This window comes from Oncorhynchus masou, chromosome 28 (genome assembly GCF_036934945.1).
Source record: "Oncorhynchus masou masou isolate Uvic2021 chromosome 28, UVic_Omas_1.1, whole genome shotgun sequence".
Taxonomy (NCBI): Eukaryota; Metazoa; Chordata; class Actinopteri; order Salmoniformes; family Salmonidae; genus Oncorhynchus; species Oncorhynchus masou.
In genome coordinates this window covers 53,091,464-53,109,736 of record NC_088239.1, presented here as the reverse complement: position 1 = coordinate 53,109,736, position 18,273 = coordinate 53,091,464, and the positions used below count along the sequence as shown (strand labels likewise).

The 18,273-nt window shown below is 45.1% G+C and overlaps 1 protein-coding gene across 1 annotated transcript in view; it reads left to right on the top strand.

The window, feature by feature from the left end:
• Positions 1-18,273, top strand: part of unc13bb (unc-13 homolog Bb (C. elegans)) — a 108,720-nt gene that overhangs the window by 75,195 nt on the left and 15,252 nt on the right. The window contains 15 exon segments of the mRNA XM_064942600.1: positions 3,248-3,294; positions 3,433-3,511; positions 4,418-4,492; positions 4,620-4,839; positions 5,363-5,590; positions 5,789-5,930; positions 6,323-6,492; positions 8,723-8,838; positions 8,976-9,139; positions 9,938-10,088; positions 10,215-10,283; positions 10,380-10,469; positions 10,661-10,798; positions 11,750-11,880; positions 11,965-12,050. Coding sequence (XP_064798672.1) covers positions 3,248-3,294; positions 3,433-3,511; positions 4,418-4,492; positions 4,620-4,839; positions 5,363-5,590; positions 5,789-5,930; positions 6,323-6,492; positions 8,723-8,838; positions 8,976-9,139; positions 9,938-10,088; positions 10,215-10,283; positions 10,380-10,469; positions 10,661-10,798; positions 11,750-11,880; positions 11,965-12,050 — 1,906 coding nt within the window.

The window sequence follows — 18,273 nt, the reverse complement described above, 5'->3', positions numbered from 1 at the left end:
CCTCTCCTACCTGGACCAAGGGTATGCCCATGACTGCCCCAGCACCAGCTCCCTGTCGTCATGTCACAGCTCCAACACTCTGGACCGGGATGCCAGGTACCGCTCAGTTAAGGCCAGGCTATGGCAGAGTGGCTGGGCCTCGGCAGGCATGCAGCACAGTGTGAGCGGAGATGGGGGCTGGAGCGAGGAGAACGGTTGGAGCGAAGACGACATCTACTCCTGTCAGAACAGTGGGGAGGAGGTGGAGGACCACTGTGCAGGGCCAGGTGCCTGGGACAGGTACACCACAGGAGAGACCAGCAGCACCCCAGGCCAGTCCTCCCACAGCAGCTCAGAGCACCTGTCCCTGCTGTTTGGCATCCATAAGAACTCCCCCTCCAGCTCGTCCAGTGTGGTGGACTGGCGACACCCCAGGCAGCAGGGCAGCAATGGACACCTAGTGTGTGACTGTTCAGCCAACTGCCCATACTCTCGGAGCTCCGGCTACCACACAATGGACGCCTATGCTGATGTGGGGAGCTGTGGGCCGTCCAGGAGCATGAGTTGCTCTACTGTGCTGCTCACAGACTGTGATGATGGCTACCTGGAGCTGCACTCCCCCTATGACCGCTATACATCCTCCGCTGACACCCTGGATGTGGGATCCGTTGAGAGCCTGGACAGAGAGTGGACTGAACAGTGTGTCCCAAGAGACGATGCAGGAGGGTGGGGGTCGGGGGACCTGCCTAGCCCTGAGCCTGAGAACACCCAGCTCCTCAATGTGGGATTTGATGTGAAAAACATTGGAAAGGCTGTGCTCACCTTTAGGTCTGCTTTGAAAGGGGCTCTGAGGAAGCTGGAGGGTTCGAGCCCGGAGCCTGGCAACGATGATAGTGAGTCAGAAGCAGCTCCCTCTCCTGTCAGAACCTGCTCCCCTGAATCCCCGGAGGGAGCGATCACTATGCCAACTGATCATGTTCGCTCTGCGTCTCCTCTGGAAGAACACAGCGAGGCCTCAATCTATGTGGACTGCAGCCCAGCCCAAGAGAACCTGCCTTGCTCCCTACAAGCATCCCCAAATGAAAGGACTCACTCCCCCTGCACCCCTACCGAGTATCACTCCATGGAGCATTTAGAGAGCCAAGGAGATTATCAGACTGATGGAGAACTGTCCAACCCAGAGCTGACACCAGACCACACTCCTCCAGGAAGGGCTGGGAAGAGTTCAGCAGGTTTTAACATCAGCCCAGAGGGGATAGGGTTAAGTCCAACAGGGTTAAGCCCAATAGGAGAAGACCACGATGGAGCTGATCAGGATGGGTTTAGAGAACAGGATGTTGTTAGCCCTAAGAAGGAACGCCTTGCTAATCTGCAGCGCATCCTGAAAGAAAAAAGACAGAGACGTAAACTTTCCAAAACTTCCCAAGGATCCCAGTCTACGTTCTCTGAGGAGGAGTTCAATCCAGGTAGATCTCCTTTCGTGTGCTACATTATTTGCAAGTACAGCAAAAAAAAAAAAAGTAATCTAACACATATTCCCTATGTACCTAAACTCTGACTGCTTTTCTCTGTCTTCATTAGATGGAAATTACACATTTAGCCCATAATTTATAACTATTAATGTAGCAGTATAAGATGTGATTGATCCTGACACCTTGGATTGAAAATTGTCACTTGATTGGTAGTAGAGTTGACCTGGTTATTTATGATCTTCTTAGCTATTTATATACATGAACCCTAATGTTGTCTTTTTTGATGGATGTTCTTCCTTCCAGATGGCAGCAGAGAAGATGACCAGGTTACTCTCATGAATTTCAAATGAGCTCCCTTTTCAGTTATGTTTTGTTGTTTTCATTTACACAGATATAGTTTGAGTTTTGGTGCAACTGTTGTGTTTGCCGTTGGGTGTTTTTATATCGTATGCACGGAGCCAAGCATGGTCCCTTTTTGTTTGTCATACCTTGAACTGAGGTGTTTAACTCTTTGCTTGTGATTTTATTTTTGAGGTTTGCGCCTAATGAATGCATTTTCAAATGGATTTAGAATTATGTTTTGATCGAATTAAAAGCTATTTCTGTTAACCTGAATAGAGTAAAATAATTATGTTCTTGGCAGGATCAGACCAATAGAAAACACTGTGGTGAAGTTGTTTTTGGAGAAGCCACATTCTCTCACCGGCTTCAGTGTTTACATACAACAGCCGAATCTACCTGGTTCCCTCAGAACTGTTTCAAACGCTGTCAGAACCTCCTAGTACTGGGAGAGGAGAGCCCCAGAGGGGTCCAGCTACCTAACTGTAGCCCCATTAATCTGAGTGGAGAGGAGCACTGGCGCTGATGAAACACATTACCTCAGAGGAAGAGAGAAAACATTTACAGTTATTGTAAAACTCCAAAAGAGTTATCCAATGTACTTCCCCACCAATGTTTTCTCTGTTGTACTCTGAACTGTGCGACAAAAACAAGTTGTGCCTTGCTTTATCTGCATCTGTACATTGTAGTGATGTGGGACAGCAAACTGCTCAGTGTTCCTCATCTCCTTCCCACATCTGATTTGAAAATGCACCTCCCTCTTGCTATTGAGATAAACACATATACCGGTCAAAAGTTTTAGAACACCTACTCATTCAAGGGTTTTTCTTTATTTTACTATTTTCTGTAGAATAGTGAAGACAAACTATGAAATAACACCAATGGAAGACTGTTGGAAAAGCATTCCAGGTGAAGCTTGGTTGAGAGAATGCCAAGAGTGTGCAAAGCTGTCATCAAGGCAAAGGGTGGCTACTTTGACGAATCTCAAATATAAAATATATTTTGATTTAACACTTGTTTTTGGTTACTACATAATTCCATATGTGTTATTTCATTGTGTTCATGTCTTCACTATTATTCTACAATGTAGAGAATAGTAAAAATAAAGAATCTGTTGAATGAGTAGGTGTGTCAACTTTTGACTAGTACTGTATATATAAACAATGATCATTTTGGTTGTTGAATTTTATCTATTTTAGGCTTTTCAGTTTGGCAACAATCATTAGATGTCATGTATGGATCAAATGTTATCCTCTCCTTGTCTCGAGACATTACTTAAAATGCTGTTCTGAAATTGTTTTGTTCTGCATGTACCATCCAAGAGGTGAAACTCAACCTGCTCTGTCTCTTTCCATTCTCACTAACCTCTGTGTACATTTTTTTAACATATACGATTAAGTATATTACTGTGGTCTAATTACTGACTCTGAAAAACTAATGTGTGTTAAATCCTGCAGGGACGAGATGATGGACCCAACTCCAGACAAGCTTGGATCAAACCAGGGTAAATCATGATGATGCCCAAATAATTTCTGTCAATGTTGATTTATATTTCACATACCTTTTTTTAATGTGCTGGAAAAGCTGATGCATGTGTTTTGTGTATTTTGTACGAGTGTATCACTCTGTTTCGTGTCCACAGCGGTGGAAGTGGTTTGTTTGGGATTGACAGCATGCCAGACCTTCGTAAGAGGAAGCCTATACCTCTGGTCAGCGATGTGGTAGGTGTTGCTTCCCATCCATCTCAATGCTTCAAATCACACTTTCTGTCCTGTCTGTCAGTACATGTTGTTCTATCCTGTAATACCAGAACAAGAGAAGCATCTTGATAATTAAGAATTCAATTGATAATTTCAGCATTTGCTTGAAAAAAAGTGATATCATCATAAGGAATCACAGAGCTATCACCCAGTGAGGCACATGTCAAACCAGTGTTACATTCTCTCTAATTATTCCCCACAATTCTCTTGAATGCAATCACTCTCCTTGGTCAGGCTATGGTAAGTGGAAAAAACACAATTGCTCCTTTCCTTTTAGTCAGAATTGTTTTTATTATACTGTATATCAAGTAGGACAAGAGATTGTACACCATGCAGCTGTTCTGCAAATAATGTGCAACAGGGGTTTCATGCTGCACCTGAGTTACCAAATGTCACCGTGCAACTGCACTGTAGTTTTCCTACTTGATATAACCATTTAAAACAATATTCCCTTCCTCGTATTCTACCTCTCCCCTTAATTCATTCATATGATAGATTGATTTGTTCTGTTGGGTTGTATTCTCCACACTTACATGCTGAGCCATGTACAGACCATCACTACTGGAGTTTTAACTGAATCCTCCATTGGTTACACACACACACACACGTCTTGACTGGTCAGTCATGGTTTAGTTCCTCCCATGTTATCACCTTACATGACCTGTGTTGTAACAATCCTTACATTAGTTCCTTCCTTCACCCGGTCTGGTGTTAACTCTATGGGCCTTGTTCTACTCACTTGGGTAGTACACTCACTGGGTAAAGGTTCACAGAACACTTACAATACTCCACCAATCTTTGTGATCACTGTTTGGGTTTAGTTGTTTTAACATGGCAACTAACAAGATTTTCACCTGTCGTCCACAGTCACTGGTCCAGGCTAGAAAGGCTGGAATCACCTCTTCCATGGCCGCGCGCTCCTCCGTCAAAGACGAGGAGCTGGTGAGTACATCATGGGATGCATATTACTCTACTGAATTAATCAAGACTCTGTTCAAAACTCTCCTGAGAGGACCAATATCATAGGAATAAGTCATATCTCGGTATCCTCTCTCCTCCCCCTCTGTAGAAGAACCACGTTTATAAGAAGACTCTTCAGGCTCTGATCTACCCCATCTCCTGCACCACGCCCCATAACTTTGAGGTGTGGACGGCCACCACGCCCACCTACTGCTACGAGTGTGAGGGGCTGCTGTGGGGCATTGCCCGCCAGGGCATGAGGTGCTCCGAGTGCGGGGTTAAGTGTCACGAGAAGTGCCAGGAACTGCTGAATGCTGACTGCCTGCAGCGTAAGTACAGCACATCTGAAGCTAGACAGACGAAGTATGTTTAGGATCCTTTTGCAGCGACGCAGCCGTATTGCAAAACTGAGTGATCTGATGCATTGAAAAGCCAGTCACACGATTGACAGTGTATGAGACATAGATATGCATTTTGCAATAGATTTGTGTTTTATAATTTCTCTCATTTGGCTGGGTCGACACTTTTCCAGACTTTGTCAACCGAGTTGGTGGCTCGAACTTTCCTGTTGATTTACTCCTACCTCCTCACCATCCCAGAATACAGCTGTCAGTGATATGTAAAGTACAGTGGAATTATATGGTGTACTCTGTTGGTTATGACTGATGTTGCACTGAAGACATAATAATACATCCAAGTGCTTTGTCATTCTGATGACTCGGATGGTCAAATAAATAGCTGTTAACAACTGGGTAGATATATAAGAATATTTACATCACAACCTTCACATTATGGTGCCACAAAGAGACTCCTATTCCATGTACTGTTTTTGGGTGGTTTCTGATGTTCTAGGTGCTGCGGAGAAGAGCTCCAAGCATGGGGCTGAGGATCGTACCCAGAACATCATCATGGCCATGAAGGACCGCATGAAGATCAGGGAGAGGAACAAGCCGGAGATCTTTGACGTGATCCGGGATGTCTTTGTCGTCAGCAAGGCGATCCACGCTCAACAGATGAAGACCATCAAACAGAGTGTACTGGACGGAACCTCCAAGTGGTCGGCCAAGATCACCATCACAGGTACACCAACACAGGGAGTAATGGTATTGCACCAGTGGTCATGTTCCATGAACTGTTTTATTGTACTGTAACTAGTCTTCTCTCCCCATCTGACTTTGTCCATGTCTCTTTATTGATTTCGAATGACTCTGTGTCATCCTGTCTGTCCACCTGTGGTATGATGCTTCCCTGTCTCACTGTTCATATGTCTGTCTGCAGTGCTGTGTGCCCAGGGACTGCAGGCCAAAGATAAGACGGGTTCCAGCGACCCCTACGTCACTGTCCAGGTGGGCAAGACCAAGAAGAGGACCAAAACCATCTACGGCAACCTCAACCCTGTCTGGGAGGAGAAGTTCCACTTGTGAGTCTGACTTGGCCCTGCACATGGAGTCAGTAGTATTATCCTGTGAGAGAGCGTGTTCCTATAATGTGTAGGCAGGCCAAGACTTCAAGCCTCAGGCAGTCTAAATTTCCTCACCCAAAGGAAGTATGTGGTCATGTTTAACCCACTTCCAAAATATCACACGCTGTCTGGAGCCATTTGACAATGGGAGACACTAATTTATTCATGGTAGTGGTGCACACACGTGTAATTAACTCTTCCCCTTATATTACATCAGGCCACACCTAGTTCAGTTCTACTACCTTAGAATGAGCTGCAATGTTAGCATCCACGCAATGTAGTTACCATGCATATCTGTTCTTGGTATGAATTCTTCACATTAACATTACCTTCCTCATTTTCTCCCCCAGCGAGTGTCATAACTCGTCGGACCGCATCAAGGTGCGTGTGTGGGACGAGGACGATGACATCAAGTCCCGGGTGAAGCAGCGTCTGAAGAGAGAGTCCGACGACTTCCTGGGTCAGAGCATCATCGAGGTCCGCACGCTCAGCGGAGAGATGGACGTCTGGTATAACCTGGGTACGTCCTCGCTATCCTGCAGTATAATGTCGACTGTATGTGAGACGAAGGTGGCTGCCTGTGTTCGAAACCCATCGTTATTATGTTAAGTGCATGTACAGATAAGTCAAAGGGGTCAGAATGGTAAGAATGACTGTGTCAAAGGGGGACATTCCACTGCATCGCAGCTCTGAGAAATAGTAGTAGTGGCTTCACACAGGGCCTGTTTTGGCATTGTTGATTCTATGTTAATCTAATGTTAATGTGTTCTCTGGAGTGAAGCCATGAAACTGTCCATACCAGGCCAACTCTGAGCCGTTGGAAAGTGTCCAGTGTACAGGGCCCTCTCCCTTTCACAGCCTCTCCTCAGTCCTCACATGCCCCTGTGCTCCCTCCTCATTGTGTCCAAGAAGCTCTATTTTTAGTGTGTGTACGCGGGTCTCAACCGAGAAGTGCCTGTATTCAGCCGCCGCTTTGAGGAAATATTCCCTTCTGATCTGATGGGGTTGGTGTGAGAATCAAAACGTTTCAGATGATCTAAAGGGTGAAGGTTGTTTGTTTTGTTCATGCTTCTTTTATCATCCGTTTTACAGATATGTACTGCTCTAATCCCTATCACTCATACGTCTACTCTTCTAAGTTAGGCCAAAGGCATATTCTGTTAGCGTCCTCATTGCATCTGCCAATTCCCTCCTTTTCCGTTTTGAATTATACTCTTATTATTATTATTATACTCTATAGGAGGGCTGAAATCAACCCTTTCAACTAACAGATTGTTAGTTGCTACACAGTGCTTTGTCTTAATGGATTGTCTGTCCCAGGGTTAGTTAATGATGGGTTGAAAGTCTAGGAAAATAAACATTGAATCAAAATGTATTTGTTACAAACACAGTTGACAGCATTCATGAAATGTGCAGTGAAATCCTTATGCGCTAGCTCCCGCAACACCCAAGACCTCTTACTGTAACACAGTGGGTTAGTTAGCACCCTAGTGTATCTGCCTCTCATATGTCACCAGCTCTGATCTACATTGTAGCCCTCTTCTCTAGTCCAGTCTGTGTTGTGCTTGTACCTCATTACCCACATCTCCCTTGGCCAGCAATACCATTTGTCTTGCCCAATTGCACAAGCGAGGAGTGGCCCTAAGGCTCCTACTTGCCCTGGATGAAAACATTGGCTGTCACCACCATGGTCTTTACCTTCCCCTGGGCTTACTCTCACTTGTGCTTCTTCTCCTGCCCCTTTCTGTCTTCCTTTGTCCACATGGCTTCTTTCTTCCTCTGTTTTCTAGCTTTTACACTCTCCCTTTTTGAATGTGCTGGTTCGGGACTCAGGAGGAGGGTGGGGTGTTGAAAAAGCTCTTCAATGTTCTTCTAGCTTTAAACACTTTCCAAAAGTGAATTATTTCATCGCCCTTGGCTTTCCTTTTTCTTCCTCCTCTTAATGATAGTCAACCTTTTTAGGGATGCCTCACTGTCTGTCATGGACTTCCTATCCCTGCAGATGAGAGACCCAGCATGAGTTACTGATGTGGTGTATTTGTTTGCGTGCATGGGTATGTGATTAACTGTGCCATTCTGAAGCTGCAGGCCTCTTTCTTTGCCTGTTTAATCATGACTTTTTGAAAATGACTCCACCATGATACTGAAAAGGCCTTCAAAGGAACAGCACTTCTTGAATGTTAAAGTGGTTGCTTAGTGTGTTAGCTCTATGACAAGGGGAAACGTCTGTACACTTTCCCTAGACTGCGAAATATACATTTAGCTGATGTTACTCATTGACTGTGTTCAATACAACACTAAAAGAGCTGTGAAATCATACGCAAAGCCACTCTCTCTCTTTCATCTCCTCCATCCTCTTAGGGGAGATCTCCTCCTTGATTAATATGTAGCACACTCCAGTCGTATCGCGGCCGCTTAGACGACACGTACGAATTACCCTGATAATGTGGCTGTCAGGGGAAATAGCCGGGGATGAGCTGCCGAACACGCCACTTCCAGAATAAGACCAGCTGAAGTGTCCTCAGCCGGAAGAACAAGGACAAATCCATACAACCCTTAGCCCTTGTCCTCAGTACAAACTGTAGTAATGCTCGTAGTATAGCACCCACTGAATGGCCTTGTAGCGGAGCCACTGTAGACCCATTGATAGTAATAGTCTGTAATTGCCATTTGATTATCAGACCTGGTCAATGTGACAGATCTAGATTATATTATTTGACTCACTGACTTGTGTGTGTCTATTGTTACAGAGAAGAGGACCGACAAGTCGGCCGTGTCCGGCGCTATTCGTCTCCACATAAGTGTGGAGATCAAGGGAGAGGAGAAAGTGGCTCCCTATCACGTCCAGTACACCTGTCTACACGAGGTACAGCACTCAGTACATCTCTTTGTTCGTAAGATTACTGCAGAAACCATCAGTGAAACTAGTCCTAAACCAGCTCTGAAACACAGCTTCTTGTGGGTCTCTGTATCACACGGACATTGTGGCTGTCTGCCTTCCAGAACCTCTTCCACCACTCAACGGACGTTCTGGGCCAGGGGGTGGTGAGGATCCCAGATGCCAAAGGAGACGATGCCTGGAAGGTGTACTTTGACGAGGTGGCCCAGGAGATAGTGGACGAGTTTGCCATGCGATACGGGATCGAGTCAATCTACCAGGCAATGACGTGAGTCAGAGGAATCTGACGACCTACTCGAACTTTCTCTTGCTATCACACGCTCTGTTCAATCTTTCTCTTGTTCCCTCTTTTGTTCTCTTTCTCTTGTTCCCTCTTCTCTCGTTCTGTTTCTTCTTTCTCTTATTCTCTCACTCTCTCGTCTCTTATCTCTGTTATTTATCTTATCTCTCTTGTGCTCTCTCCGTCTCACTCTCTGTCCTTCTCCCCCTCTTCTCCCCCTTTTCTCTAATATGAAATAGCCATTTGGTGCTGTTGTCATTTCCTGGTGGCCCCAAATGAAGGAAAGTCAATTATAAATGGTCTAAGAATGGCTTTGTCTCCATGAGGTGCCATTTTCTGTACAGATGCCTGTTAACTGGCTCCATCATTTACACAAAGCACACTCAGGTGGCCATCCCTCAGACGTAATGGGGCAGGGGCCTGATGGGAGAAATGAGACAGCCATCCCACATAGTGAGGGATCATTGGGTGAAAACCTGACCCCAGAGAGAGTGCTAGCTAGCTAAACATAGGCCTGCTCTTGTGCAGTGTGCTGTAAATCCTATTACGTCCCTGAAATCCACTGCTACTGTATATTATTTTGCCCAATAATGAAAGATGTCTGTGTGGTATAAATTGGGTCAAATTACAAAAACATGTTCTTAGCATTTCGACCTGAACATTACATTGCGATAATTATGGTATGTGAACAAGAGACGTAATGAAACTTTTAAATAGTAGAATCAACCAACATTGAGCTGCTGTCTTTGAGCCCTCCCTGACAGTGCCCTCTCCTGGTGTGTTCAGGCACTTCGCCTGCCTGTCCTCTAAGTACATGTGTCCTGGCGTTCCGGCAGTGATGAGCACCCTGCTGGCCAACATCAATGCCTTCTACGCCCACACCACTGCCTCCACCAACGTCTCCGCCTCTGACCGCTTCGCCGCCTCCAACTTCGGGGTTCGTATGGCCCCACACCCCTTTCTCTCCCAACCTCAATAACACCATCTACCTTGTAGTTGTCATATACCACAGGTTGTCTTTCTCTGAATGATTTTCACCTTAATTCTCTCTTCCCTCCAACAGAAAGAGCGCTTTGTCAAGCTATTGGATCAACTCCACAACTCCTTGCGCATTGACCTCTCCACATATAGGGTAAATTGAGAAGTTTTAACATTGACCTCTAAATATGCACCTTCCCCTCTATCTCTGTTTTTCCTCATGGAATGGTCCCCAATTATTCTCCCTCAGAACAACTTTCCTGCCAGCAGTAAGGATCGTCTCCAGGACCTGAAGTCCACTGTGGACCTACTGACCAGCATCACCTTCTTCAGGATGAAGGTATAGGCAAAGGGCTAGGCTACAAAGACTCTCGGTGAAGAAACATTTTCTCTACTCCTGCCTTTGTGTTTAAGTTTTTCTTACTCTCAATGGGTACTGGTGCTATGACTGTAAATCATTACGATATATCACTCTTTATTGTGCTGTGTAAGTGTTCTCTGTAACGCTCATCATCTCCCTCTGGTGTTCAGGTCCAGGAACTGCAGAGTCCCCCTAGAGCCAGTCAGGTGGTGAGGGACTGTGTTAAGGCCTGCCTCAACTCCACCTACGACTACATCTTCAACAACTGCCAGGAGCTGTACAGCCGCCAGTACCAGCTGCTGGACACAGTGAGTCACACAGTCGATCTTAGAGTAAATGGCAGTGAGTTGAACTAACAGAATTAATGCAGGATATTCATATTCTACCCAGAGTGGTTGAAAATGCACTTTGGTGATGACATTTCACTACATTATGTTAGAAAATACATTTTACCAAGGCAAGTATAATTCATGTTCTGAATCATTCAGTGGGGTCTTTATCTACCATATCATTAACATGATATCAAAAAGTCAGATGTCATAACCTAGTACATCCCATAATGAGCACCAAGCTCAGTTGACAGAGTGGTGCAGCTTTATCGCCGACACTTTTGAGGAATTGACGTTTTGTCTTCCAAGTTGTTACCGAGTGTCGCAACAATCAAAATTGGCATGACATTGAGCTGAATTAAATGCAAAAGGCTTTGAAAATAAATAAATAAGCTTGTAGTACCCTCAGTGTTCCGTTGACATTTCACAGAAAAACGCTTGTTTTTGCGAGAAGTCTTTGGGAAAAGAACAGGGACTTCGCATGAATATGAACAGCGTGTCTCAAAATCAGTATTTATCTTACCTCCCTATTGTTTTCTGTCCTCCGGATTCAAAAAGGAAGATGCCGAGTTCAACAGTGAGCCTGTCAGTTAACCTTAAATCTTGCACAGTATATCCCCTAGCTGTTTTCCTGATTTATGACCACTTTTTTTCCTCTGGTCTCCATTTATTTTGTCACCCTAATTTAACCATCCTACAAGGGTAAAAACTACATTAACATTTGAACGGATTATGATAGAGACATAAAGTTTGCATCATTTGGTTTTCTTAGAGGAGTATCTATACAATTAACATATCATTTTGCCTGTTGGTCAAAATTTGTTTTTGATTCAACACCCTTTTCATATATGTCACGGGATATCACTTTAATCCAACAGTGTTACATTCAGTGTTTTGTCTGACTGGGAGTGTGGTTGTGTTCTGGTCCAGAACAAAGAGGATCTTCCCCTGGAGGAGCAAGGCCCCAGCATCAAGAACCTGGACTTCTGGCCCAAACTGATCACCCTTATAGTCTCCATCATAGAGGAGGACAGGAACTCCTACACACCTGTGCTCAACCAGTTAGTATCCACACACACTAATAATTGATGTACTCCTGTAATAATTCCAGTATGTAATGATACTCTCTACCATCTCTCCTCCAGGTTCCCTCAGGAGCTGAATGTGGGGAAGGTGTGTGCTGAAGTCATGTGGGCGCTGTTCTCCCAGGACATGAAGTATGCCATGGAGGGTGAGTCACCACGGATGACCGATCAGGAGCCGAGCAGACACGTGTCCAGTCTGCGTTAATTTGGGGTCAAGCTCCTCAACCACTAATACCATATTCCCAGTCTTAGTGGCCCTATCTGGCCTTTTGCCTGAGTGTGTTTGTGTTAGTTGTGACTATATGGCGAAGGAATGAGCCCCAGAGTATACAGTTGAAGTCAGAAGTTTACATACACTTAGGTTGGAGTCATTAAAACTTGTTTTTCAACCACTCCCCAAATTCTTGTTAACAAACTATAGTTTTGGCAAGTTGGTTAGGACATCTACTTTGTGCCTGACACAAGTCATTTTCCCAACAATTGTTTACAGACAGATTATTTCACTTATAAGTCACGATCACAATTCTAGTGGGTCAGAAGTTTACATACACTAAGTTGACTGTGCCTTTAAAAAGCTTGGAAAATTCCAGAAAATGTCATGGCTTTAGATGCTTCTAATAGGTTAATTGAAATCATTTGAGTCAATTGGAGGTGTACCTGTGGATGTACAGTTGGGTAAAAAAGTATTTAGTCAGCCACCAATTGTGGCTGTTCTCCCACTTAAAAAGATGAGAGGCCTGTAGTTTTCATCATAGGTACACTTCAACTATGACAGGCAAAATGAGAGAGAAAAAATCCAGAAAATCACATTGTAGGATTTTTAATGAATTTATTTGCAAATTATGGTGGAAAATAAGTATTTGGTCAATAACAAAAGTTTATCTCAATACTTTGTCATTGCCAACAAAGGGTATATAACAGAGGTCAAACGTTTTCTGTAAGTCTTCACAAGGTTTTCACACACTGTTGCTGGTATTTTGGCCCATTCCTCCATGCAGATCTCCTCTAGAGCAGTGATGTTTTGGGGCTGTTGCTGGGCAACACGGACACGAACTCCCTCCAAAGATTTTCTATGGGGTTGAGATCTGGAGACTGGCTAGGCCACTCCAGGACCTTGAAATGCTTCTTACGAAGCCACTCCTTCGTTGCCCGGGCGGTGTGTTTGGGATCATTGTCATGCTGAAAGACCCAGCCACGTTTCATCTTCAATGCCCTTGCTGATGGAAGGTTTTCACTAAAAATCTCACGATACATGGCCCCATTCATTCTTTCCTTTACACGGATCAGTCGTCCTGGTCCCTTTGCAGAAAAACAGCCCCAACGCATGATGTTTCCACCTCCATGCTTCACAGTAGGTATGGTGTTCTTTGGATGCAACTCAGCATTCTTTGTCCTCCAAACACGACCAAGTTGAGTTTTTACCAAAAAGTTCTATTTTGGTTTCATCTGATCATATGACATTCTCCAAATCTTCTTCTGGATCATCCAAATGCTCTCTGGCAAGCTTCAGATGGGCCTGGACATGTACTGGCTTAAGCAGGGAGACGCGTTTGGCACTGCAGGATTTGAGTCCCTGGCGGCGTAGTGTGTTACTGATGGTAGGCTTTGTTACTTTTGTCCCAGCTCTCTGCAGGTCATTCACTAGGTCCCCCCGTGTGGTTCTGGGATTTTTACTCACCGTTCTTGTGATCATTTTGACCCCACGACGTGAGATCTTGCGTGGAGCCCCAGATCGAGGGAGATTATCAGTGCTCTTGTATGTCTTCCATTTCCTAGTAATTGCTCACACAGTTGATTTCTTCAAACCAAGCTGCTTACCTATTGCAGATTCAGCCTTCCCAGCCTGGTGCAGGTCTACAATTATGTTTCTGGTGTCCTTTGACAGCTCTTTGGTCTTGGCCATAGTGGAGTTTGGAGTGTTGCTGTTTGAGGTTGTGGACAGGTGTCTTTTATACTGATAACAGGTTCAAACAGGTGCCATTAATACAGGTAACGAGTGGAGGATAGAAGAGCCTCTTAAAGAATAAGTTACAGGTCTGTGAGAGCCAGACATATTGCCTGTTTGTAGGTGACCAAATACTTATTTTCCACCATAATTTGCAAATAAATTCATTAAAAGTCCTACAATGTGATTTTCTGGATTTTTTTCTTCTCATTTTGTCTGTCATAGTTGAAGTGTACCTATGATGAAAATTACAGGCCTCATCTTTTTAAGTGGGAGAACTTGCTCAATTGGTGGCTGACTGACTAAATACTTTTTTGCCCCGCTGTATTTCAAGACCAACCTTCAAACTCCGTGCCTCTGCTTGAAATCATTGGAAAATCAACAAAGACATCAGAAAAAAAATTGTTGACTTCCACAAGTCTGGTTCATCCTTGGGAGCAATTTCCAAAAGCCTGAAGGTACCACATTCATTTGTACAAACAATAGTACGCAAGTATAAATGCCATGGAACCACGTTGCTGTCATACCGCTCAGGAGGGAGACTCGTTCTGTCTCCTGGAGATGAATGTACTTTGGTGCGAAAAATACAAATCAATCCCAGAACTACTGCAAAGGACCTTGTGTAGATTCTGGAGGAAACAGGTACAAAAGTATCCATATCCACGGTAAAACGAGTCCTATATCAACATAACCTGAAAGGCAGGTCAGCGAGGAAGACGCCACTGCTCCAAAACCGGCATAAAGAAAGCCAGACTACAGTTTGCAAATGCACATGGGGACAAAGATTGTACTTTTTGGAGAGATGTCCTCTGGTCTGATGAAATTAAAATGGAACTATTTGGCCATAATGACCATTGTTATGTTTGGAGGAAAAAGGTGGGACGCTTGCAAGCCCGAAGAACACCATCCCAACCGTGAAGCACGGGGGTGGCAGCATCGTGTTGTGGGGGTGCTTTACTGCAGGAGGGACTGGTGCACTTCACAAAATCGATGGCATCACGAGAAGGACAATTATGTGGATATATTGAAGCAACATCTCAAGACATCAGTCAGGAAGTTAAAGCTTGGTTGCAAATGGGTCTTACAAATGGACAATGACCCCAAGCATACTTCCAAAGTTGTCAAAATGGCTTAAGGACAACAAAGTCAAGGTATTGGAGTGGCCATCACAAAGCCCTGACTTCAATCACAGAGAATTTGTGGGCAGAACTGAAAAAGCATGTGCGAACAAGGAGGCCAACAAACTTGGCTCCTTTACACCAGCTCTGTCAGGAGGAATGGGTCAAAATTCTCCCAACTTATTGTTGGAAGCTTGGCGAAGGCTACCCGAACTGTTTGACCCAAGTTCAACAATTTAAAGGCAATGGTACCAAATACTAATTGGGTGTATGTAAAAATCTGACCCACAGGGGAGGTGATGAAATAATTAAAAGCTGAAGTAAATCATTCTCTCTACTATTATTCTGACATTTCACATTCTTAAAATAAAGTGGTGATCCTAACTGACCTAAGACAGAGAATTTTTACTAGGGTTAAATGTCAGGAATTGTAAAAAACTGAGTTTAAATGTATTTGGCTAAGGTTTATGCAAACTTCTGACTCCAACTGTTCATGTGGAGTGTACTATAGGTACTAAGTAACAGTAGAAGGAAAAGGACATCTCCCCAGTCTGTCTTCTCCACCCCCTGTCTGTGGCTCCGTCTCTGTCTCAGCATTGTGTGTGTGTCTTCTACCATGTCTTTCTTTCAGTAATGGATAACGTTGATCATTACCAGTGGCTTCAGGGTAAGACTGCATACTGTACTGTAAATGATAAGAGACCCTCTTCTTATGCTTTTCTACAAGATGTGCCAGTATTCTGTTAGCCGTTAGATATTTCCACAATAACGCCTGAGGGAGTGTGGTTCAGTATATGGCCAATATACCACAGCTAAGGGCGGTTCTTAGGTACTGTTCTGGATACAGCCGTTAGCCGTGGTATATTGGCCATATACAACAAACCCCTGAGGTGCCTTATTGCAATTATTAACTGGTTACCAACTTTATTATAGCAGTAAAAGGAAACGTGCTGTCATACCCCTGGTGTACGGCCTGATATACTATGGCTGTCAGCCGATCAGCTATCAGGGCTGGAACCACCTAGTTTATATAATGTATTTTAGTGTTGAATATAATTTTATTTCTACCGGAGCTCGTCTCCATTCCATCTTCCTCTCCACTTCTCTATTGATCTTTTTTCTTTCTATTTTGTTGCCATGTTGTCTTTCATTTCGTTCCTTCGGTCCGTGTTCATTCCTTTGTGTTCTAGCCCCATCTGAATTCCACCTTCGTGGGCAGACATTTTATGCTGGTAAGAGCATCAACTCCACCCCATCACTCCTCTTGTCTTGTTCTTCCCCCAGAACCCCCAACATATAAACATAGTTAGATCTGTGTTTCCAGTGAAAACTGTCATTCCCAACAGAGATGCACAGGTAATCCTATAGGGAAGGCTGTTTCGCTGAGATGGATTACTAGGGAGGGAGAAGAATGTTGAGCAAGCTACACTGAAGTTGAGTATGGAGAGAGAGGGGGGGGGGTAGAGCTTCATGCGGTGCAGAGCGAGAGGGCGACAGAAGCAGGGAGTAGATGTGGTGGGTGTGAAAGCTGCTCATGTCTCCCAGGACCCCATTTATTACCTCCTCTCCCCAGAGGTGGATTGTACATCTCTAACTTTCCTCTGTCCTCATGAAACTCATTTTCACACTCTCCCAATGATAGATGTCTCTCGATGTTTTGTGTGTGTTAATCACCGTGCCCAGGGGCACAAGGGGAGTGGATCCCCCCCCCCCCCCCCCCAAGCAGACACATCGATGGCTCTGAACGAACTTTATTTAACTCTTTGCAAACTGGAAACCATTTATCCGGAGGCTGCATTCATTGTTGCTGGGGATTTTAACAAGGCTAATCTGAAAACAAGACTCCCTAAACTTTATCAGCATATCGATTGCGCAACCAGGGGTGGAAAAACCTTGGATCACTGTTACTCTAACTTCCGCGACGCATATAAGGCCCTGCCCCGCCCCCCTTTCGGAAAAGCTGACCACGACTCCATTTTGCTGATACCTGCCTACAGAAAAAAAATTAAAAAAGAAGCTCCCACGCTGAGGTCTGTCCAACGCTGGTCCGACCAAGCTGACTCCACACTCCAAGACTGCTTCCATCACGTGGACTGGGACATGTTTCGTATTGCGTCAGATAACAACATTGACGAATACGCTGATTCGGTGTGCGAGTTCATTAGAACGTGCGTTGAAGATGTTGTTCCCATAGCAACGATTAAAACATTCCCTAACCAGAAACCGTGGATTGATGGCAGCATTCGCGTGAAACTGAAAGCGCGAACCACTGCTTTCAATCAAGGCAAGGTGTCTGGTAACATGACTGAATACAAACAGTGCAGCTATTCCCTCCGTAAGGCTATCAAACAAGCTAAGCGTCAGTACAGAGACAAAGTAGAATCTCAATTCAACGGCTCAGACACGAGGCATGTGGCAGGGTCTACAGTCAATCACGGACTACAGGAAGAAATCCAGCCCAGTCACGGACCAGGATGTCTTGCTCCCAGGCAGACTAAATAACTTTTTTGCCCGCTTTGAGGACAGTACAGTGCCACTGACACGGCCTGCAACGGAAACATGCGGTCTCTCCTTCACTGCAGCCGAGGTGAGTAAAATGCCGTCTGCAGGCCCAGACGGCATCCCCAGCCACGCCCTCAGAGCATGCGCAGACCAGCTGGCTGGTGTGTTTACGGACATATTCAATCAATCCCTATACCAGTCTGCTGTTCCCACATGCTTCAAGAGGGCCACCATTGTTCCTGTTCCCAAGAAAGCTAAGGTAACTGAGCTAAACGACTACCGCCCCGTATCACTCACTTCCGTCATCATGAAGTGCTTTGAGAGACTAGTCAAGGACCATATCACCTCCACCCTACCTGACTCCCTAGACCCACTCCAATTTGCTTACCGCCCAAATAGGTCCACAGACGATGCAATCTCAACCACACTGCACACTGCCCTAACCCATCTGGACAAGAGGAATACCTATGTGAGAATGCTGTTCATCGACTACAGCTCGGCATTCAACACCATAGTACCCTCCAAGCTCGTTTTCAAGCTCGAGACCCTGGGTCTCGACCCCGCCCTGTGCAACTGGGTACTGGACTTCCTGACGGGCCGCCCCCAGGTGGTGAGGGTAGGTAACATCTCCTCCCCGCTGATCCTCAACACTGAGGCCCCACAAGGATGCGTTCTGAGCCCTGTACTCCCTGTTCACCCACGACTGCGTGGCCACGCACGCCTCCAACTCAATCATCAAGTTTGCGGACGACACAACAGTGGTAGGCTTGATTACCAACAACGACGAGACGGCCTACAGGGAGG